The sequence below is a fragment of the Muntiacus reevesi genome, chromosome 7, assembly GCF_963930625.1.
Source record: "Muntiacus reevesi chromosome 7, mMunRee1.1, whole genome shotgun sequence".
Classification (NCBI taxonomy): domain Eukaryota; kingdom Metazoa; phylum Chordata; class Mammalia; order Artiodactyla; family Cervidae; genus Muntiacus; species Muntiacus reevesi.
This window is the reverse complement of record NC_089255.1, coordinates 25,084,914-25,108,307: the sequence shown is the minus strand read 5'-3', so window position 1 is coordinate 25,108,307 and position 23,394 is coordinate 25,084,914. Positions and strand designations below refer to the sequence as shown.

Here is a 23,394-nt window from a genome sequence, read left to right as displayed (position 1 = left end):
TGTGACTTAAATCCAAATTTCTTTTAAAATAAAGCAAGACTTTTGGGTTACACAGAGAAGTAGGTTATGATTTCAGGTTATAATTATGCAAACTAGGTAATTCAGACCAACTTTCCCATTGATGACACCTGAAAAGTCAAAGTTAATATATTTTTTCGGACTTCCCTGTTGGCCCGGTGATTAGGAATCTGCCTGCCAGTGCAAGGGACATGGGTTCAATCCCTGTTTCAGGAAGATTCCACATGCTGTGGGGCAACTAAGCCCATGTAGCACAACTGCTGAAGCCCGAGTACCCTCGAGCCCTTGCTCTGCAATAAGACAAGCCACCGCACTGAGAAGCCCGTGCTCTCACATCTAGAGAGTAGCCCCCACTCACCACAGCTAGAGAAAGCCCACATGCAGCAACGAAGATCCAGCAATCACCAAAAACAATAAATATAAATAAATTTTTAAAAACATAAAAAGTTGAAGTTAATATATTTTTTAAAAAATTCAATGTTTCTTAAAAGCATTAAAGGGCCAATAGTTAGGGAAGAAGGAAACACTTAGCCTTGATCAGGGAGGTGATTGTAGCTCAGAGAGGTGAGCTGGAATTCATACTGCAGCCCTGAGACATTGCTGGTCCGGAGGAAGCAGTGGAGAGACGGAACTGTGCTTTTGGTGGACTTTTGGGGCGGAGAAACCGGATGCAGTCTGAATCCCATTTCTGTCCAGCGTCGGCAAGTGTCTCCTCAGAGCAGAATTCCCCACTCTGGTCTTGCACCCTGATGGCAGCACTTTCTGAGTCTTTTATACTCTGAGAGGCAGGACTGTGCTTTGGGTACTTTTAGGCTAGAGAGACAAGAGCTGACCTGAAGGCCACCAAACCTGGAGTTATCTGACACAACCTGCATAACAACTGTGCCTACTACCTTCATGAAGATGAACGCTGAACGTTAAATTTTAGTAAGGAACTAGGACTGTGAAAATTGATATTTTAAACTTTAACAGTTTTAAAATAATTCCAGACTAATATAAGAGCTCCATGAATAAGACAAGAAAGTTCACATAAATCCCTTTGTGCAAATTCATCAACTTTTAACCCTTCGTCACATTTTGCTTTATCAATTTTTTCTTGGAGCAGTTTGAATACTTTGCAAACATCATGTCCCTTTACTGCTATATATATTTCAGCAGGATATTATATAACCACAGTACAATGATCAAGTTTACAAGCTTGACGTGGCTGCGTTATTACCCAATATCCAGTCCATTTGTCAGTTGTCTCAATAATACTCATTACAGCAGGCTGCCCTCCACTGCCCCCCTTTAATCTGGGATCTTACATTGCATTCAGTGATGTCTCCTTAGTCTCCCTTAAACTGGAACAACCTCTTTCCTTTGTCTTTCATGATACTGACATTTTTTAAGCGAATAGGTGAGCTGTTCTGTGGAATATGCCTTAATTTGGATTTGTCTGAAGTTCCTTTATTAGATTCAGGTTATGAATTTTTTTTTACAGGAACACCACAGAAGTGATATTCTATCCTGTTCCCTGCATCACGTTAGAAGGTCCGTGATGGCTAAGAAAGCATTTTGCCACAAGTTTTCATCATAAAGTTATCATTTCCTCCTTGGTAGTTACTAAGTAATCCATGAGAAGGTATTTTGAGTCCATATAAATATTCATCAGATTTCACCTAATAATTTTGGCACTCATTTTTGTGGATTTTTTTGCCTGACTCAAATTACAAGATGTTTGCAAAATATATTACAAACTTGAAAATGAATCAATAGAAATGATAGAACTGCTAAATACAGAAATTTATGAGGAAAAGAGATGGGTTGAAAGCAGATTAGACAGAACTAAAATGAGAATTGAAAATAAATAAATAAAATGAGAATTGGTGAAAATATCCAGAATAAAATGAGAGACGACAAGATGGAAAATACTACAGAGGAGAAGAGAGAGAAAATGAGGTCTAAGCTGTACTTGGGTCTTCCCCGGGGACTTAGTGGTAAAGAAGTCACCTACAAAGAAGGAGATGTGAATTAAATCCCTGGGTGGGGAAGATCCCCTGGAGGAGGGCACGGCAACCCACTCCAGTATTCTCGCTTGGCAAATCCCTGAAAGAAGAGCCTGGCAGGCTACAATCCAAAGAGACAGACATGACTGAAGTGACTGAGCATGCACGCATGCAAGCTGTACTTAAATGGAAAAGAGAAAGAAGGGGGAACAAAGGCAATATAGTGGTGATGACTTGGAGTTTTCCAGAATTCATAAAAGGTATATTCAATGAAATGAAACTCAAGCAGGATAAGTAAAAATCAAAATCTAGACAGAGTAAGATTGTGGAAAATAAAATCAAAGAGAAAATACCAAAAGTATCCATTTAAAAGAAAAACAGTCATCATGGGTGCACTGTTAGTAAGAAGGACGATGACATCAAGAACGACAACCATAGTCCCGCTTCTTATATTTCTCATAATATTTGCCTTTATATTTAGGTGCTCCTATTTGTATTTAGGTGCATAAAGTGAAAGGAAAGTGAGGTCTCTCAGTCGTGTCCAACTCTTTGCGACCCCATGGACTGTAGCCTACCAGGCTCCTCTGTCCATGGGATTTTCCAGGCAGGAGTACTGGAGTGGGTTGCCATTTCCTTCTCCAGGGATCTTCCCTACCCAGGGATAGAACCCAGGTCTACCGCATTGCAGGCAGACACTTTACCATCTGAGCCACATATCATTACAGTTGTTATATCTTCTTGAATTGATCACTTGATCATTATGTAGTTAATCTTTGTCTCTTGTAACAGTCCTTATTTTAAAATTTATTTTGTCTGATGTGAGTATTGCTACTCCAGCTTTCTTTTGTTTGTTTGTTTTACTATTTATTTATTTGGCTGCAGTGAATCTCAGTTGTAGCATGCAGGATCTTTAGTTGCAGCATGTGAACGCTTAGTTTCAACATGTAGGATTTAGGTCCCTGACTAGATGGAAGTCAGGCCTCTGCACTGGGAGCACAGAGTCTTAACCACTAGACCACCAGGGAAGTCCCAACTCCAGCTTTCATTTGATTTCCATTTCCATGGAATACCTTTTTCCATCTGATGGAAAGACATTGGAATGGAAAGACACATTCCATTCCAATCTGTATATGTGTCTCTAGATCTGAAGTGGGTCTCTTGTAGGCAGCATATATATGGGTCTTATTTTTGTATACATTCAGTCTTTTGGTTGGAGCCTTTAATCTATTTACTTTTTTAAGTAATTGATTTGTAGTTATTGCTATTTTGTTCATTATTTGGGGGTTGTTTTATAGCCTTTTTTTCTTTTTTTTGTTCTCTTCTGTGATTGAATTAATATATTTAGTGCTATGTTTGGATTTCTTTTTCTTTCTTGTGCTTCTATCTATTATAGACTTTTTTTTTTAATTTTTTTTAAAACATTTATTTATTTATTTGGCTCTGTCAGGTCTTAACTGCGGCATGTGGGAACTAGTTCCCTGACCAGGGATCAAACCCAGGACTCCTGAACTGAGAGCATGGAGTCTTTGCCACTGGGCCACCAGGGAAATCCCTGTTATAGATTTTTGATTTGTGGTTACAGTGAGGTTTTTGTATAGCAATATATGTGTGTGTGTGATTGTTTTAAGTTGCTCATCTCTTAATTTCAAATATATTTGTTCTCTCCTCCTCTTATAATTACTGTTTTAGATACCACATTTTACATCAAATTGTTTTATATATCCCTTAACTACCTCGCTGTTCAGTTGCTAAGTTGTGTCTGACAACCCCATGGACTGCAGCACACCAGGCTTCTCTGTCCTTCACTGTATCCTGGAGTTTGCTCAAACTCATGTCCATTGAGTTGGTGATGCCATTCAACCATCTCATCCTCGTTCACCCTCTTCTTCTCCTGCCCTCAATCTTTCCCAGCATCGGGGTCTTTTCCAATGAATCTTGATTTCCTTTAGGTTTGGCTCGTTTGATCTCCTTGCTGGGGCTCTCAGGAGTCTTCTCCAGCACCAGAGTTAGAAAGCACCAATTCTTCGGTGCTCAGCCTTCTTTATGGCCCAACTCTCACATCCATACATGACTACTGGGAAAATCATAGCTTTGATTAGACAGACCTTTGTTGGCAAAGTGATGTCTCTGCTTTTTAATATGCTGTCTAGGTTTGTCATAGGTTTTCTTCCAAGGAGCAAGTGTCTTTTAATTTCATGGCTGCAGTCACCATCTGCAATGATTTTGGAGGCCAAGAAAATAAAATCTGCCATTGTTTCTATTTTTTTGCCATCTATTTGCCATGAAGTGATAGGGCCAGATGTCATGATCTTCATTTTTTGAATGTTGAGTTTTATTTTATTTTATTATTTTAATTAATTTTTTAAATTTTTTTATTTTTCAGTGGGTTTTGTCATACATTGATATGAATCAGCCATAGAGTTACACGTATTCCCCATCCCAATCCTCCCTCCCACCTCCCTCTCCACCCGATTCCTCTGGGTCTTCCCAGCCCACCAGGCCCGAGCACTTGATTCATGCATCCCACCTAGGCTGGTGATCTGTTTCACCATAGATAATATACATGCTGTTCTTTCGAAACATCCCACCCTCACCTTCTCCCACAGAGTTCGAAAGTCTGTTCTGTACTTTGAGTTTTAAACCAGCTTTTTCGCTCTCCTCTTTTACCTTCATCAGGAGAGTCTTTAGTTCCTCTTCACTTTCTGCCATTAGGGTGGTGTCATCTGTATATCTGAGGTTGTTGATATTTCTTGTGGCAATTTTAATTCCAGCTTGTGATTCACCCAGCCTGGCATTGCACATTATGTACTCTGAATATGAGTTAAATAAGCAGGCTGACAATATCAGTCTTGACATATTCCTTTCCCAATTGTGGGTATATATGATTTTACTACTTCTGTCTTTTAACCTTCCTACTAGTTTTGTATATGGATGATTTCCTAACTTTATTGTGTATGTTTTCCTTTACTGATGGATGAGTTTTTCTTTTCATAATTTTCATGTTTCTAGTTGTGGTCTTTTCTTTTTCACTTAAAGAAATTTCTTTAATCTTTCTTGTAAAGCTGGTTTGGTGGCACTGAACTCTTTTAGCTTTTACTTATCTATAAAGCCTTTGATCTTTCCATCAAATCTGAGTGAGAGCCTTGCTGGATAAAACATTCTTGGTTATATGCTTTTCTCGTTTGTCACTTTAAATATATCATGTCACTGTCTTCTGGCCTGCAGAGTTTCTGTTGAAAAGTTAGCTGATAGCCTTTTGGAACTTCCTTGGTATGTTATTTGTTGCTTTTCCCTTGCTGTTTTTATATTCTCTCTTTATCTTAAATTTTTTCTCATTTTAATTACTCTCTATCTTGGTGTGTTTCTCTTTGGGTTCATCCTATGTAGAACTCTTTATGTTTCCTGATGTTGGGTGGCTATTTGCTTTCCCAAGCTAGGGAAATTTTCAGCTATTGTTATTTCAGATATGTTCTCTGCCCCTTTGTCAGGCTCTTCTTCTGAAAGTGAAAGTGAAAGTCCCTAAACCTATACAGTCCGTGGAATTCTCCAGGCCAGAATACTGGAGTGGGTAGCCTTTCCCTTCTCCAGGGGATCTTCCCAACCCAGGGATCGAACTGAGGTCACTCACTCTTCTTCTGGGACTCCTGTAAGGCAAATATTAGTGTGCTTGGCATTGTCCCAGAAGTCTCTATAAATGTCCTTATTTCTTTTCAATGTTTTTTCTTGTTTCTATTCAGTATCGGTGATTTCCACTACTGTAGCTCACTGATCCATTCCTAGGTATCATTTAGTCTACTGTTTATCCTTCTAGTATATTTTTCATTTCAGTCATTGTAGTCTTCATCTCTGAGGGCTGGTTCTTTACGTAAATTCTCAGTCTACATTCATCCTTCTCCCAGGTTCTTTGATCATCTTTACAAGCACTACCTAGAATTTCTTTTCATGTAGATTGCTGATGTCCACTTCACTAACTACATCTTCTGGGGTTTTATCTTGTTCCTGTATCTGAAACATGTTCCGCTGTTGCCTCATTTTGCCCATGTTGCTCTGTCTTGTAGGTTGGCTGTTCCCTATTTCCCGACCTCGGAGAAGTGGCCTTTTGCAGTAGATACTGTATGCATCCCAGCAGCACACTCCCCTCTTGTCACTCAAGTCACATGCTCTAGGGGTTCCCCCTATGAGGGCTGCATGAGTCCTTCTGTTGTGGTGGGCTGACCATGTGGGCAGTCTGGTGAGCTTGTTTGGCTCCTGGTCCACCTGCTTGCCCAGCCCTGCCTTTTGTGGAGGCTGCTGGCACCAGTTGGCAAGACCGAGTCCCAAGGCGGCTGATTGTGGAATCCCAGAGGTCTTCAGAGCTACTGCTGGGTATAATCAGGGTCCATAAGACTCCAGGACTATAGCTTACTCACTGGTGGGTGAAGTCAGGCTCTGGGGTTGGTGCCGGCCTATGGGCAGGCAGAGCCAGGTCCTGGAGTCTTGTTGCAGGGCTTGGGTGTCCCAGAGCTGGTGTTAGATCACTGGTGGAGTGGGCCAGTTTCTGACACAGTTGTGTGTGGGGTCCTGGGTGTCCCAAAGCTCTTGTTGACCTGCTAGTGGGCATGGCCGGGGCCCAGTCAGTCCCAGGTCCAGGTTGGGCCTACTGGGTGACTCTGGTTTGCTTGTATGTGATATCTGCCCCCTGGTGGGTAAGGCTGGTTCAGAGGCTAGAGCAGGCTCTCCGGAGGGGTGGGCCATGTCCAGAGTTGACTGTGGGCTCATGGAGTCTTGAGTCAGCCTGTCTGCTAATGGGTGGGGGCTGTCTCCCCACCCAGTTAGTTGCTTGGCCTGAAGCATCCTAGCACTGGCACCTACAGGCCACGGGGCCAGCGTAGGGCTGGGTCCTGAGGCTACTAAGTAGAGGAAGGATTCCACAGTAATGCTTGCCAGCAGCAGTGTCTAGGTGGTAGAAGGAGCTGCCCCAAATGGCTGCTGTCTGTGTCCATGTCCCCAAGGTGAGCTGCACTTGCCTACTGTCTCTCTAGGAGATTCTTCAAGATCAGCAGGTGGGATCCCTATCAAGCTCCTCTCAATTTATTGCTTCCTCCATGAGTCCTCCAGCATATGAGATTTTGTGTGTACACTTTAAAATGAAGTCTCTATTTCCCAGCCCCCTGGGATTCCTGAAAGCAAACTTGTCTGGCCTTCAAAGTCAGATGCTCTTGGGGGTGCATCTTTCCAGTGTAGGTCCCCCAGGCTGAGGAACCAATGTGTGGCTCAGATCTCCATCTCCTCTGGGAGAACCTCTGAGCTGTAAGTATTCCCTTACAGCTGTAAGTTTGGAGGTCACCCACCAGAGGGTATGGGACTTGACTGTATCACAAGTCCACCCCCTACCCATCTTGTTGTGGTTCCTTCTTTTTAGCTTTAATTGAAATTTCTTTCTAGTAGGTTCTGATTTTTTCCCTGATAGTTGTTCTGCCAAAAGTTGTGATTTTGGTGTGTTTGTGAGAGGAGAGGAGCTCAGGGTCTTTCTGTTTTACCATCTTGGTTGATCTCCCACAGTGGTTTTTTTCAAAGATTCACACAGAAACTTGAGTACAGTAATTCCTACGTAATTCAGCCCCAGATTCAAGTGTTTTAGGCTTGATTTTTATTAGAGAAGCTTTGAGAAGCGATTGCAAACATCCCTGGTTATATTGCAGCACTGTAGTCCCAGGATCTAGGGTTTACGCTGGGGGTAACTCAAGCCCTCACACACAGAAGGCTCTTGCTGTCATCCGTGAGGACTTTCTCACCAAGAGCAATGTGTCGGCCTCTGACTGACGATCAAAGCAGAAGGGAGATCCTTGCAATAGGTATTTTTAAGGTAACAATTTTCCAATGTCAGCCTCTAGAGGAAGCACTTTAGGTGTCTCAAAGTTACAGCAACTTGACACTTTGACCCAGAAGCTCATTTTCTGTGAGGTTCAGGAATGCCAGTGAGTGCTTGGTTTCAAGGGGAGGAGGAAAGATGAACTCATTGATGAATGTTGACAGAACAAGATACCAGCATGAGACAGTACAGATTGCATTTTGGGTGTCTCAAGGCCTCACAAAATGGGGAAAGCACATCATTTTGGTCATTTCCTTTGAAGGCCAGATGTGTTGCCTTCTTATGCGTTGCCACTTATCTCCACCAAAAGTGAGGCAGAAGTTTCAGACGAGATCGGGCGCGTTCAGGGTGGTATGGCCGTAGACGAGGCAGAAGTTTCAATAGGCATCAGCTGAGGAAATAACTTTGAGAATCACTTTCTGCACATGACTGGTAAAAGAGCCTAATTTCTCTCAAAGAATCCTCACCAATGAAGTACTAAGAAATCTCTGATGTCCAGAAATACTAGATTCTTGTTTGAGCCAAACATGGAACAAAGATCCATCCAGACAGGAAGCAATTATTGATCATTCTTGGACTCTCAATATCTGGTTTTGATACATTTTCATTCTCCAGAAATATTCCCTTTTGTAACTGTAGCAAACTTTCTGAAAGCTTTGACAGTGCTTGAGGGAGAACAATTTAAGTTCATGATATCTTTTTTATTTTTCACATATTGGGACATCTCTTTATCATAGACCATCGCATGCTGCACAGGCTGCTCTTCCTGAGATTTGTAAAGATGGTGCAAAACCAGCTTTGTGTCCATCATTGAGGAAGAGGCTTTACTCTTTTCAGACTGTGCTTTGATTTCAGTAAGTCCCATTTGACCTCCAAGTGACACTTGGCAGTCAAAAATTGTCTCTGGCCTCATGGCTCTCTTTTCTTTAGAGAGACTGAATAAGTATGCTGCTTGGGTCAGTTGGGAGTTCTTTAGTCTTTTTTTCCTCAAAAAGTAGCTTCTGCACATCCTCAGTGTCCTTCCTGAGTCTACCCCTGTCTTCCTCCTCCTCACTCTCCAAAATGTAGGATACAATGACAGGAAACTGCCAGCTACTGAGGTGGATGAAGAAGTAGCAGCCCTCACGGTCTGTGCCCCTCTGCAGGGTATCCTCATCCAGGAAAGGACAAAGATCAGACTCGTTTGACCAAAACCTCCTGAGGGCTTCTCCTTCAAACAGATGTCTGCATCCACATGACCTCAACACTAGGAGAAACAGAGCCTTCATTAGAGCGTGGAGGCGTTGCCAGGCACCTGCATGAACTGGTTGCAAAGGAAACACAAAAACAGCAATGTGGTAGTTTGGCAAGCCAGGGCTGGGTCTTTCCTCTTCCTCGTCTCAGTTTCAGACAAGTGCAGACAATCGAGCACTCCTGTTTAACATTGTAGTGGAGGTTTTAATTATTGCAATAAGAAAAAATTATTGCAATAAGGCAAGAAGAAGAGAAGTCGTACAGATGAGAAAGGAAGAAGTAGTGTTACCTTTCTTTGCAATCAACATGATCCTCTATTTAGAAATTCATAAGAAACCAATAGAAATTTTTAAACAACTGAAACTAAGAGCACGTGAACAAGGTTGCAGTATATAAATCAATATTTCAAAATTAATTGTATTTTCATATTTTATAAATGAACAATCTTAAATGAAGAAAACAGTTACATTCACACTATCATCTAAACTTTAAAGAGGTTTAGGAATAAGTTTAATGAAAGAAAAGTAAGTCCTATATACTGAAATCTACAAAAGTTTTTAAGAGAAGTTAAGGAAAATTCAAATAAATGAGGAAATGTACCATGTTTATGGATTGGACCATGCAAAATTATAAAAATTATGCAGTTCTACCCAAATTTTATATAGAAAAGCAAAGAATCTACCCAAAACAATTTAGTAAAAGAAAAAAAATGGAAATTTTTGTACTATTTGATTTCAAAGCTTACTATGAAGCTGCAGCAATTCAGACAGTGTTACACTGTCAGTGTTAGCACAAAGATAGATTTATATATCAGTGGAACAGAATTGCTAATCCAGAAATAGATCCTTACATTTATTGTCAATTGATTTTCCACAAAGGTTTCAAAGTCATTCAGTAGGGAAGTCTCATCTTTCCAATGAATGGCTCTGGGACAATCTTATCCACATACAGATAAAGAGAGAGAACTTAGACAACACACCGTAAAACTTCTGTGCTTAGTCGCTCAGTCGTGTCCAACTCTGAGACCCCATGGACTGCAGCCCTCCAGGCTCCTCTGTCCATGGGGATTCTCCAGGCGAGAATACTGGAGTGGGTTGCCATACCCTCTTCCAGGGGGTGGTCCCAACCCAGGGATCAAACCCAGGTTTCCCACATTGCAGATCATAGGCAAAACATTCTCTGACCTGATTGGACCATTGGTCCAATTTTATTGGTTTCTTATGATTTTCTAAATAGAGGATCATGTTGATTGCAAATAAAGGTAACACTACTTCTTCCTTTCCCATCTGTACAACTTTTCTTCTTCTTGACTTATTGCAATGATTTTTTTCTTATTGCAATAATTAAAACCTCCTCTACAATGTTGGTCAGAAAACTGACCATTGTTTTCTTAGGTCAGTCTCCCAAAGCAATAGAATCAAAAAACAAAGATAAACAAATGGGACCTAATCAAACTTTACAAGTTTGTGCAGAGCAAAGGAAACCATAAACAAAATAAAAAGTAAACTAGAGAATGGGAGAAAATATTTGCAAACAATGTGACTGACAAGGGCTTAATTTCCAAAGATACAAACAGCTCCCACAACTCAACAATAAGAAAAAAAAACACCCAATCAGAAAATAGGCAGAAGACATAAATAGACATTGCCACAAAGAAGACATACAGATGGCCAACAGGCACATGGAAAGATGCTCAATATCACTAACTATCAGAGAAATACAAATCAAAACTACAATGAGGTACCACTTCACACAGGTCAGAATGACATTAAAAAGTCTACAAATAATAAATGCTGGAGGGTGTGTGAAAATACTCTTACAGTATTGATGGGAATGTGAATTGATATAGCCATTATGAAAAACAATATGGAGGTTCCTCAAAAAACTAAAATAGAGCTACCATTCGATCCTGTAATCCCACGCCTAGGCACATACCTGGAAAAATCATACTTGGAAAAGAAATGTGCACCCCAATGTTCATTGAAGCAGTATTTACAGTAGCCAAGACATGGAAGCAATCTAAATATCCAATGATAGATACATAAAGATGAGGTAATTACTCAGCCATAAAAAGAATGAAATAATGGCATTAGCAACAACATGGATAGACTTAGAGATTATCCTACTAAGTGAAGTAATTCAAACAGAGAAAGACATAGACTATGATATCACTTATATGTGGAATCTAAAAAATTATACAAATGAAGTTATTTAAGTTATTATTTACAAAACAGAAACAGACTCACAGACCTAGAAAACAGATCTATGGTTACCAAAGGGGAAAGGTGGAGGGGAGGGATAAATTAGAAGTTTGGGATTAACATGTATACACTACTGTATATAAAATAGATAATCAACAAGGACCTATTGTATAGCCCAGGGAACTCTACTCAATACTCTGTAATAACCTATATGGGAAAAGAATCTGAAAAAGAGTAAATATATGTATATGTACAACTAAATCATTTTGCTGTATACCTAAAACTAACACAGCATTGTAAGTCAACTATAATCTAATATAAAATGAAAATTAAAAATAAGTAGATAAAAATACCTACCTTAAAAAAAGTTTTAGGAGTATCAAGATCACATTGTAAGAAACAGCATGTGGGATGAGAGATACTGTTTGATGCTAGTCTTTGTAAAATACAATTTGCTTCATCTTGATTATACTGTTTTTCCTTGCTTAGTAATTTTCTCCAGTCCCTGAAAGGACAAATTTTCTCTCTACCTACTATCTACCTTCCTTCCTTTTCTGTTTTTCAGAAGTGAACCTTGTGTGTTTGGTAATCTTCTGAAGAAGTGAAACTTTAAAAAAAAGAGTTTGATTCTTAGTAACTACAGCCAAAATCTAGATACTCAGAATTAGTACCTAGACTGTAAATTGAAGATGTAGGTACTAAGTCTTTTCTGGGCTAGACAGCATGCTCCAAAACAGCTCTGTAACTAGTCTCTTCTCTGACAGATAAAGAATTCTGTGAACAAGCTTCTGAAGTCAGTGAAGCACAAACTACAGACAGCGATGAGATAGTAACACCTGTATCTCAGAAACGTCCTAAGGCGGTAAGTACACCGGGGTAACCATTGTGCATGAGCCAAGATTGTAAGTAATGACAGTGTGCTTAATGGCCATGTGTGCCAAGTTCAAATCCCGCTGTAACGAACCAGATGGGAAATTCAAGTTATTTAGTTAAATTTACACTGTGATTGAATGGAAGTCTGTTGATATAGGCAGATGAAAGGATCATTTTCTTGATTTGGCACTAATATAAATGAGGACTGACTTCAACGCTTGTCTCTCTTCTTTGGATCCCTTACCTACTTCCTTCATTGTCAATTGTGATTTATCCAGCCTGTAACACTCCTTTCTTTAAATCTAACTTAAGAGAGCAGGTTTACTTTGGGAGGTGGAGGCTGGAAGAAAGGAAAGGATTCTTTCTGGGAGAGTTCAGAGAAATCATTCAGTTTTTGAAGGTTTTTATTCAACCTTTAAAACCTGTAATTACAATTATATATTAAGCATTTTGGCCTCAAATGTCTTTTGTAACTGATTGAGGCTGCACACACACACACACACGAATAAATATTCGCAGGTATATTCACAGTCATTTTATTGGAATATTGTGAAGTTATAGATGAGATAGAAGACAGTCAGTCTAGCTGCTAGAATGCTCCCTTGTACATTTGTAGGCAGTCAATAAGTATTTGTTGAATGAGTGACTGAATGAAAGATTAATATCTAGTTGAGAATTATGAACCTTATTAGAAACAATAAAGGAAAGCATAGGGCTATCTAGAATCAAGTGGATAGATTATGTGATATAACTCTAAGGTTTGTGAGAATTCCAAACAGGAAAATTACTGTTGCTTTTGTAGAGATCAAAAAATTCTTCCTTGAAAGTCAGAAATCGTACTGAGGTTTTATAGAAAAATGAAGGATATTGGAGTGGGGAGAAACAATTCAAGTGCAGTAGACTCAGGCTGTTAATATGGCAAATAGTTAAGTTTATTTTCTGAACTTTTATCTGTCATATCTTTTTTAGACACTATGTAACTAATATCTTGAGAAATGTTTATAAGACAGATCAGAGCCATAGAATTAGAACTAGACCATAACACCTTAGCCATCATAAGGTGAAGACCAGGTGATGTGTCCAGGATTGTAGTGGTAGTTAATGAAAGAGGTGGAACTTGAGTCAAGTTTTCTAAACTGTGTACCTCTGAGATCAACCCAAAAAGCAGTCAGCTGATCAGCAAATTTGGAACCACAAGTCAGACAGATGACATTAAAAATATTACCCTAGGACTTCCCTGGTGGTCCTGTGGTTGGGAACCCACCTGCCAGGGCAGGGGAGACGGGTTCAATCCCTGGTCCGGGAAGATTCCACATGCTGCAGAGCAACTAAGCCCGTGTACCACAACTATTGAAGTCCATGTACCTACAGCCTGTGCTCCTCAAAAAGAGAAACCACTGCAATGAGAAGCTGCACACCGCAATGAAGAGTAGCCCATGCTTTCCACAACTAGAGAAAACCCACACCTAGCAATGAAGACCCAGCGCAGAAATAATTAAAATAAAAATTACCCTAAATTAAATACTCTTAAATGAGGTCTGTTAGAAAACCTTTATGTACCCAAAAATGTTACTTGATAAACTAAACATGAAATCTGATCATATTTAGTAAAAATTAGTGTTGTAATCAAGTTAAACTTAAAACACAGACACATGTATACTTGATACCAGAAAAGCTTTATCCAAAGTCCATGTTTGGGAGTTCCCTGGTGGCCTCATGGTTAGGATTCCATGCTTTTACTGCCATGGCTTGGGTTCAATCCCCGGTGGGGAAACTGAGATCCCACAAGCTACATGGTGCAGCCAAAAGAAAAAAAAGTCCAGGCTCTTGTTCAACTCATAAGAATTTGGATGGGTAACACAAACCACAAAGGGGAAAAAAAAAAAAACAAAAAACCACACCAAGGGTGAGGATTAAAGAGAACAAAGGAGCAGGGGAAAATTTCTTAGTGGTCCAGTGGTTAGGATTGGCATTTTCACTGCTGTGGCCCAGATTCAATCTCTGGGCAGGGAACTAAGACCTCACAAGCTGTGCAGCATAGCATGAATAAATACAATTTGTTTTAAATAAAAAAGAAGCCGTTTATTGAGGCAGAAGCAAAAGTTACACATTCAGAGTGCAGGCCTCCTCACAAGTGAGGGCATGCCACAAGATTTTTTGATCCCCCTCTTATCCTGTTTTTAGCCCTGATCCCCCTGTTTATCCTGAATGGATGGGAGTGTTTTTGATTAGGGATGGGATATTCATTGAGGGGAGGGTTGAAGTATGGCCCAGACTGCCCCAGCTTGCATCAGCTCTGGGTCTCACGCATGTATTTCCTGGGGACATTGTATAAGTGCTCTAAGAACTGTTCTCCCTTACTGGTCAAGCCCCGCAGGGGAAGGTCAAACAGGGTTATCAGCAGGCTGTACATTTTTACTGTGCATGTGCCATGGTTTTCGTGGTCAGAGTTTCTTGTTCAGATGCTAAAAGTTTCTGTTTCAGATGCCATTTTTCCATGTTCATCGACTCATTAAGTGCAAAATAAGGAGGTATATAGGCTGTCTTTGCGCCCAGCCTTGTCTTTCCTGCTTCATACCCAATCCTATTTGTATTTCAAAATAGCTGGGCATGAAAGATGAAAGAGGTTGAAGGTCCAGAGACAGTCCCTTTTCTGCCTGGAGTCAGCCACAGCAATGGAGGAGGCAAGAGAATGTAATGTTTAGGAACATGGAAATGTGGTTCAGACAAATGTAGTTTAGATCCAGGCTCTGCTATTAATATCTATACCATTTGGGGGGAGTTATTTAACCTCTGTTAGGATCTATTTCCTCGTCTGTAAAGTGGTAATATTTTTTAAATGGAAGTATAGTTTATTTACAATGCTTGAGGCGTACAGCAGTGTGATTCAGTTATATATATTCTTTCTCAGATTCTTTTCCATTATAGGTTATTACAAGCTATTGAATATAGTTCCCTGTCCTACACAGTAGGTCCTTGTTCTTTATTTTACATATAGTAGTTTATATCTGCTCACCATGTACTCCTAATTTATCCCTCCCTCCTTTCCCCTTTGGTAACCCTAGATTTGTTTTCTATGTCCAAGTCTATTTCTGTTTTGTAAGTAAATTCATTTGTATCATATTTGAGATTCCACATATAAGTCATATCATATGACATTTGTCTGTTTCACTCCACTTAGTATGATAATCTCTAGGTCCACCCACGTTGTTGCAAATGACATTATTTCCTTCTTTTTCTGGCTGAGTGATATTCCATAGTGTATATATTCATGTGTTGTGCTCTGCTAAGTTGTTCAGTCATGCCCAACCCTTTGCGACCCCATGGACTGTAGCCCACCAGGCTCCTCTATCCATGGGGTTCTCCAGGCAAGAATACTGGAGTGGGTTGCCATGCCGTCCTCCAGGAGATCTTCCCGACCCAGGGATGGAACCTGCGTCTCTTGCATCTCTTGCATTGGCAAGTGGGTTCTTTACCACTAGCTCCACCTGGGAAGCCCAGTGTGTGTATACACACACATACCCACACACACGACATCTTTATTTGTCTGTTGATGGACATTTAGATTGCTTCCATGTGTCTTGGCTATTGTAAATAATGCTGCTATGCATATTGAGGTTGTAAAGTGGTGATATATATGCCCACTTTATAGCCATGTGGAAAGATTTAAATAAGGTAATATGTGATAAGGGTTTAATATACTGCTTGGGGCAAATTAAATGATAGTGATGATGATGTTGATGGTGGCAACAGTCTATCTCCTCTCTGAAATACTTTAGTTTCCCAACGCAAGCTTCTATGGTGTGGTAGTGGCCCCTACAAGGAAGGACAAAGCCCTAAGGGGAGGAGATCCAGACAGAGGGGTGTCATTTCCCTTCTAACTGCTATGTCAGTTTTATAGGTTACAACTTTAAGAACTTTTGCAAATGTCTTTCCCTTGTACTGATTTAAAAAAAAAAAAAAAAAAGCAAAGCAGTCATAGTACATTTGGGTCTTTAACTCCCTCTCTTAAAGTCCAGAATTAGAAGAGTTCCTTTATCATGGGATGTGAGTAGGACTGTTCCAGACAGAGTAGGCTCTATTGATCAGCACAAGGTTCCTAAAGGCCTTCTGTACTTCCAAGAATCCCCAGGAAGGGATCTCAATCCAAACCTCATGGTTTCCTCCATATGAAGTTCTGTTCCTGATCTCAGGAGTCAGTCTCCTACTGAGTGGACCATACAGCTAACCCCGCCACATCCTCTTATTAATATCTCCTAATGAGAAAGGAGCAATTATTTCCATTTGCTCTATGGCCTCAGATTACTGTCTCTTAGCCATAGTGTATATAGTATATATCAAGAACCAATAAAATAGAGGCTTATTCTATTTTCTTATACTCTTAAGTTCAGGAATTGAAGATTTCTTGACCCGTTATGTATATTAATTAGTTTTAGGAACTCTGCCCTTCTCTTCCCTCAAAATTAGCTAGCACACTTGAATAAGTCAAAGGGAGCTATCTGTGTGTCACTAATGCTGAATAACTAACTGCTCTTAGGGGTTCTGCTAGCAAGTTCAAATGAGTTAATATATATTTCAGTTGTTAATATGGTTAATACTACTAGTTACATATATAATATTACTAATTATATAAATGACATCAAACTATAGATCAACTGTACATATTATTCTTTTACAATGCTTTTTATTTTGAAATAATTATAGCTTTGTAAACAGCTACAAAAAAAATGTATGGAGAGGTACCATGACTCTTCATCCAGTTTCTCTCATTTTTCAAAACAGTTTTGGTCGATATTATTCTGAAACATGCATTTTTCTTTGTTTTTTTTTTTTTTTTTTTTGCATTTTTCTTTTTTGAAAAAGTTTTTCTTTTTTAAAAGATAGCTCAGTTGGTAAAAAAAATCTGCCTGCAGTGCAGGAGACCCAGGTTCAATTACTGGGTCAGGAAGATCCCCTGGAGGAGGAGATGGCAATCCACTCCAGTATTCTTGTCTGGAGAATCCCATGGACAGAGAAGCCTAGAAGGCTACAGTTTATGGGGTCGCAAGAGTCGGATATGGCTTAGTGACTAAATCACATCACCACAAGGTATAGCTGTATAATAGTTTATAAGTTTCAGGTGTATAACAGTGATTCACAATTTTTAAAGGTTATTATCCATTCATAGTTATTATAAAATATTGGCTATATTCCTTGGCTTGTACAGTATATCCTTGCAGCTCATTTATTTTATACATAGTAGTTTTACGGCTTAATCCCCTACTCCTATCATGCCCCTCCCTGCCTTCCCCTCCCCACTGGTAACCACTAGTTTGTTTTCTATATCTGTGTGTGTCTTTCTGTTTCATATATTCACTAGTTTGTTTTAACTTTTATTTTATTTATGTTTTGATTGAAGTATAGTTGATTTACAATGTTGTGTTATTTTCTGTATAGCAAAGTTACTCAGTTATGCATATATTCAGTTCCATTCAGTTAGTCACTCAGTCATGTCTGACTCTTTGCGACCCCACGGACTGCAGCACGCCAGGCCTCCCTGTCCATCACCAACTCCCAGAGCCTACTCAAGCTCATGTCTGTTGAGTCCGTGATGCTGTCCAACCATCTCATCCTCTGTTGTCCCCTTCTCCTCCCAACTTCAATCATTCTCAGCATCAGGGTCTTTTCAAATGAATCAGTTCTTCACATTAGGTGGCCAAATATACACATTCTATGTACACATTCTTTTTTATATTCCTTTCCATTATGGTTTATCATAGGATAGTAAATATAGTTCTCTGTGCTATAGCTTAGGACCTTTCTGTTTATCTTTTCTGTATGCAATAGCTTACATCTGCCAACCCCAATCTCTTACTCCATGGCTCCCCCAACCCTCTCCCCCTTGGCAACCATGAGTCTGTTCTCTGTCTGTGAGTCTGTTTCCTAGATAGATTCATTTGTGTCATGTTTTAGATTCCACTTATAAGTGATATCATATGGTATTTGTCTTTCTCTTAATGACTGACTTCACTTAGTATGATAGTCTCTAGTTGCATCCATATAATCCTCACAGGACCCGTGTGAGTCCTTCAACAAGTAATCATGGAGTTACCTGTCTTATTATTTGCCAGACTGTGGCTACAATATGGCAAATAAGATAGACTTAGTCCTTTCCTCTTTGAATCTTACGTTCTACTGAGTGAAAACAGATATAAATCACTGAATAGATACTTGCTGATTCTAAATACTACAGAGAAAGCAAATTGGGTGATAGAATAATAATGGGAAGAGTTGAGTTAAATAAGGTAGTAAGGAAAGAATTCTCTGAGAGGACATTTCAGCTGAAATCTGAAGAACAAGAAGGGAATCCTTGGGGGATAATTATTTTAGGTAGAGGAAATGGCAAATGTAAAGCCCTGAGGTAGCAAATAGTTTGGTTCATCTTAGGCAGAGGTCTCCACCCTTTTTGGTAGGAAAAACTTGGTTTCGTGGAAAACAATTTTTCCACAGACTGGGGTAGAGGTGGCATGGGGATGATTCAAGCGCATTACATTTATTGTACACTTTAATTCTATTATTATTACATCACCTCCACCTCAAATCACCAGGCTTTAGATCTAGGAGGTTGGGGACCCTTGAGCTAAGGTCCTGGAAAGCAAGGGAATGTTATATGTCAGTTTTATCTCAGTAAAGGTGGGTGGGGTGGGTGGGGTGGCGGGGAGGTTCCACTGTAAAATCTCATAGCCAGCCTTTACAAATGAGCCTTGAGAGGAACACATGTTTGGTGACTGCACCTAGCTTTTGCAGAATTTGCCCTGTGTGCAGACCTTGTTGTTTTTGTTTCTGTACAGCCCAGGTATCTACAATAAAAGAAGGAAAGAGGGAGGAAACAATGCTGCAGTAACACCTTTGTTCATGTGTACTATTTTGCTCTTGGTAAATGTCTTTGTGGAATAGATTCCTAGAAGTGGAACTGCTGATTTCAAAAGGAATGTGCTCTTTAAATTTCAATGGATTCTACCACATTATCATCCCCCAAATGATACTAATTTGTACTCTCACCCTGTAATGGCTTTTTTTTTCTCACAGTTTTATGAAAACTTTCCCCCCAACGTCCTCAATTTAATGGGATGAGAACAACTGTGAGGGAAAGAGTCAAAGTAATTTTTAAAAATTTAGATCTAGTTGACATGGAGAGATAACAAAACAAATTAGTGGTATGTTAGATATTAGGTCTAAAGGGGTTAGCAAAACAGAGTTAGGGTTCTAGAACCTATAGAGCTTACCGTCTATGAAGTGCTGTCCAACAAAATTACAATGTTAGCCACCAATGTAATGTAAAGTTTTCTAGTGTCCACATTAAAAGTATAAAAAGAAACAAGTGAAATTAATTTTAATAGTGTATTTTATTTAATCTAATATATCCAAAGAATCATCATTTCCTCATGAAATCAATATATAATAATCATTGAGATATCTTATATTCCTTTTTAATGCAAAGTCTTCAAAATTGTGCATGAATTTTACACTTATAGCATATCTCAATTCAGATTAGCCACGTTTCGCATGCTGAGTAGCCACATGTGGCTAATGGCTATCATGTCATAACTGTGGTGCAATGTTTTCCAACTGTGAGTTGACATCCTGTAGTGGAAAATGAAATAAAAATAAGGGATCCAGCTGGCACTAAAACAAATAAACCAAAAACTGAGGTAGAATAGAATACAAAATAATAGTTTGTGTTACATGTAGTAAGAGAGGATGTTGGCCATGGCAGCAAGCCTGGAGCAGAGCTCGAAGCGCTGGAGTGCAGGGTAATCTGCTCTGTGCCCTGTACTTGGCAGGGTGTCGATGGGAGCCCAGGGAGCACTGGGCAGCCCTTTGCTTTAGTGGCTAAAACAGCCACTCAATTAGCAGTTCTCTAAGGATCTAACTGCGGGAAAGAGCTGGATTGGTGTCTGTCAAGAAAGTTTAAGAAAACAATCTTTTCTCAGAAAGTTTCTTGATTCTTTCTGTCTGTGGTGATGGCTGAGAAAAGCTGGTCTGGAGAACTGATTTTCTGGACTGGGAGATAGAGGACCTGGATTCTCTTTACCAGTGTCCCATGACTAGCAGTGCCAATTCAGCCAAGTGGTCTCTTGGTGCCAGCTTTAGGTGCCTGTAAATTGATTCTCAAGGAATAGTATGTTAGGTGGAGTGTGCCTGTGATTACAGAGAGTAGTGTGTTCATTAAATGGAATATAAACACTGGCACCACTGACTTAAGGGAAATGAATATTTTCCTTGTCAGAGTTCAGAGAAGATGTGCATTGAAATCGTCTCCCTGGCCTTCTACCCAGAGGCTGAAGTGATGTGTGATGAGAACGTGGAACAGGTGTATGTGGAATACAAGTTCTACGATCTGCCCTTGTCAGAGACGGAGACTCCAGTATCCCTGAGGAAACCGAGAGCCGGAGAAGAGATCCACTTCCACTTCAGCAAGGGTGCGGCGTCCCTCGGGATCAGCGGGAGGGGAAGCTGACAGTTGTGTAGCCTGAGGCATCCGAACTGTTCTGGGCTTCTGCTGGGGTGGATCTAACCGGTTTCTTTTATCAAAGTAATGTGTGCATATGGTTTAAAAATATCAAATAGGCCTAAAAAGAGTTTTGATTAAAATAAAGCAGTCCTTTGCTCCATTCATTCTCTACAAATCACTCCCCCTCACCCCTCTCTGACCCCTTCCTCAGTCCACTACTCCACTTTTTACTTTTTCTGCTATTTCTTCTTTCTTCTGTTATTTAACCCCATGTTTCTGAGGAAATGTTTTTTTGTAGTTTCCTGATTCAGTAATTTTAGACATTATCTGTTGACTTCCTATCTAGGCACATAAAATTTGTCTCTCTTACATCACATCCACGTTCTCTTTCTCCCATACAGTTGGATCATAATTTTATTTAATTTTTAAGTAGTTCTAATTTTTTCTATTATTGTGACTATGCAAATATTCTTATAGAGCCAAGTTGCACACCATGATATAATTTCTTTCTTGTATCATTGTGGTCTCAATTTTTCATTTTCTTTTTTTTTTGTTGTTGTTTTACCTGTTGTGATTCTTTCTACATCCTCCAGCAGATTTTTAAATTTTCAAATAAACAACCTATTATATAATTTATCTTCTTTTTTTTTTTCCTTAAGCTCTCTCTTTATCTTCTTGTTCTTCTCCTCTATTATCTCACTGCTGCCCCATTTGGAGAGTTAATTCTCTTTTATAACTGCATTTCTTATCTCCTGGGTCCTATGTCACCCTCTATCTGATTTATTATATTCTAATGGATCATGTTTTTGAGTAGCTTTTAAAGAAAGAGTACATTGGAAGTAAATATTTTGAGACAGTCTTGCATGAAATCTCTATTCATGCAAATCTATTCTCAAATAAATGCACATATTTATTTGATTGATGATTAGACCAAGTATAAAAATCTATGTTGAAAACTTTTTTCATTCAGAATTTCAAAGCTGTTGGTCTGTGATCTTCTAGGTCCAGACCTGGAGTCTAGCTCTTATATGAAAACTACCTCCTATCTCCCCAGAAGACTTTAATATTTTCTCTTTATTTTTAGTGTTCTTAAATTTCAGAATCATGTGCATATATTTTAATTGTTCTGGCCACTCAGTAGGCTCTTTAAATCTGGAAGCTCATGGCTTTTAGTTCTAGGAAACTTGTTTTCCTTTCTCTGATAACTTTGTCCCCCTACATTTTCTTATTTTCTTAGTAGAATTTTGGATCTTCCAAATTGATCCTCTAATTTCATCACTTTACTCCTATAACTCTACCTCTGCTTTTTTCTTTATTTCTCTCTTTTTTTTTTGACAGGGGTAGGAGATACTTCTTTAATTTTATCTTCCAGTCATTGACTAGGTTTTTTTTTTTTTTTAATTGCTAATAGCTTCTTATTCTTTATTCTTCAACCTCTTATCCCACCCCCGACCTTTAAATAAAGTGTATCCTATCCCTACATCATAGTTTGGCACATGACCCAAACTCCCATCTTGCTTTCCCATCCCCCTTGTGCCCTTCTTTCATCCTTTCATTTGCCTCATGGTCCTTAATAGCAGCTGCAGAAAGGAAGAATACTTCCAAGATTTCACACAGCCCAGTGGGCAGAACTCCATCATGTGGCCAAACCTAGCTCAACTAGAGACTAGAAAACATAGGCTAATTTATTTGAGGCTGCAACAGTCCTGTGTAAAAATGAGGAGGAATAGGGGAATGGATGTTGAATCAGGCACCTTGAGTTGAACCTACCTCAAAACCCAAATTTCTAGGCAGCCCTAAAAAAAAAAAAACAGTCTCCTAGAATTCTTCCAGTTGAGGAGTAGGGGGAGCACATTTATCTTGCCCTTTGGCAGAACAGCTTACAACATGGATTTTAAGGCTTCCTTTCTATCAGTACTCGAAGCACTTTCTTAAAGGGCCACATAGTAAATATTTTAGGCTTTGTGGGCCAAACAGTCTCTGTCACAACTCTTCAACTCTATCATTATAGTTGGAAAGCCACCACACAGGAAAGAGATGGCTGTGTCCAATAAAACTTTATGAAAACAAGTAGCTGGCTCCTGGGCACCCATGCTTGCCAGGTGTCTGGTTTAAATCACTGTTTGCACATACCATTTATGAAAGTCTTAGTGCCCAAATAGCAACAGTATATGATTCTTTTCTTTTCTCCCACTTACCCTTAATACAGTGATAGATCTGGACCCAGTGGAGCAAAAAGAACGGAGGCAGTTTCTGTTCACCATGCTGATTGGACGAGATCCTGAGCAAGGACAGTAAGCATCTGCTTCCTATTTCTAAAGACAGGAGACATCACACAAGAATTCAGGAGTTTTAAGTCTGGTTTTGTGCTGATGTGGAGTATTTTAATAACTTCTTTCACATTAACATTCTCCTAATGAATTTCTCATCAACTTGAGTAATTTATGCTTGTGACTGACTACCTGATAAATTATATAATCTTATAGGATTAGTTCATTTTTCACCCATGCCAGCCTTTGATAAGCGCTAATTTTTTTTGAGTCAGCAATTGACGTCAACACTCAGCGCCCCCTACAGAAAGGACAAACTGCCTTGACGCTCTAGAATAATTTGATTCATTTCTTGCAAACACAGTACCATTGTTAGCTTACCAAATATTATGCCTTTATAATAGCAGTTTTATATTTTGAGTTAAAAATGATTTCTCTACAGGAATACTTTGAACTAAAATTTGAG

General features: G+C 39.4%; 1 protein-coding gene across 5 annotated transcripts in view; it reads left to right on the top strand.

The window, feature by feature from the left end:
* The window catches only part of RPGRIP1 (RPGR interacting protein 1), a 36,458-nt gene that overhangs the window by 9,661 nt on the left and 3,403 nt on the right, over positions 1 to 23,394 (top strand). For all 5 annotated transcript variants that reach the window (XM_065940728.1, XM_065940727.1, XM_065940726.1 and 2 more), the window contains 3 exons: positions 12,056 to 12,153; positions 20,434 to 20,626; positions 22,868 to 22,952. In XM_065940728.1, the coding sequence (XP_065796800.1) occupies positions 12,056 to 12,153; positions 20,434 to 20,626; positions 22,868 to 22,952 (376 nt within the window). The remainder of the gene's footprint in view (positions 1 to 12,055; positions 12,154 to 20,433; positions 20,627 to 22,867; positions 22,953 to 23,394) is intronic.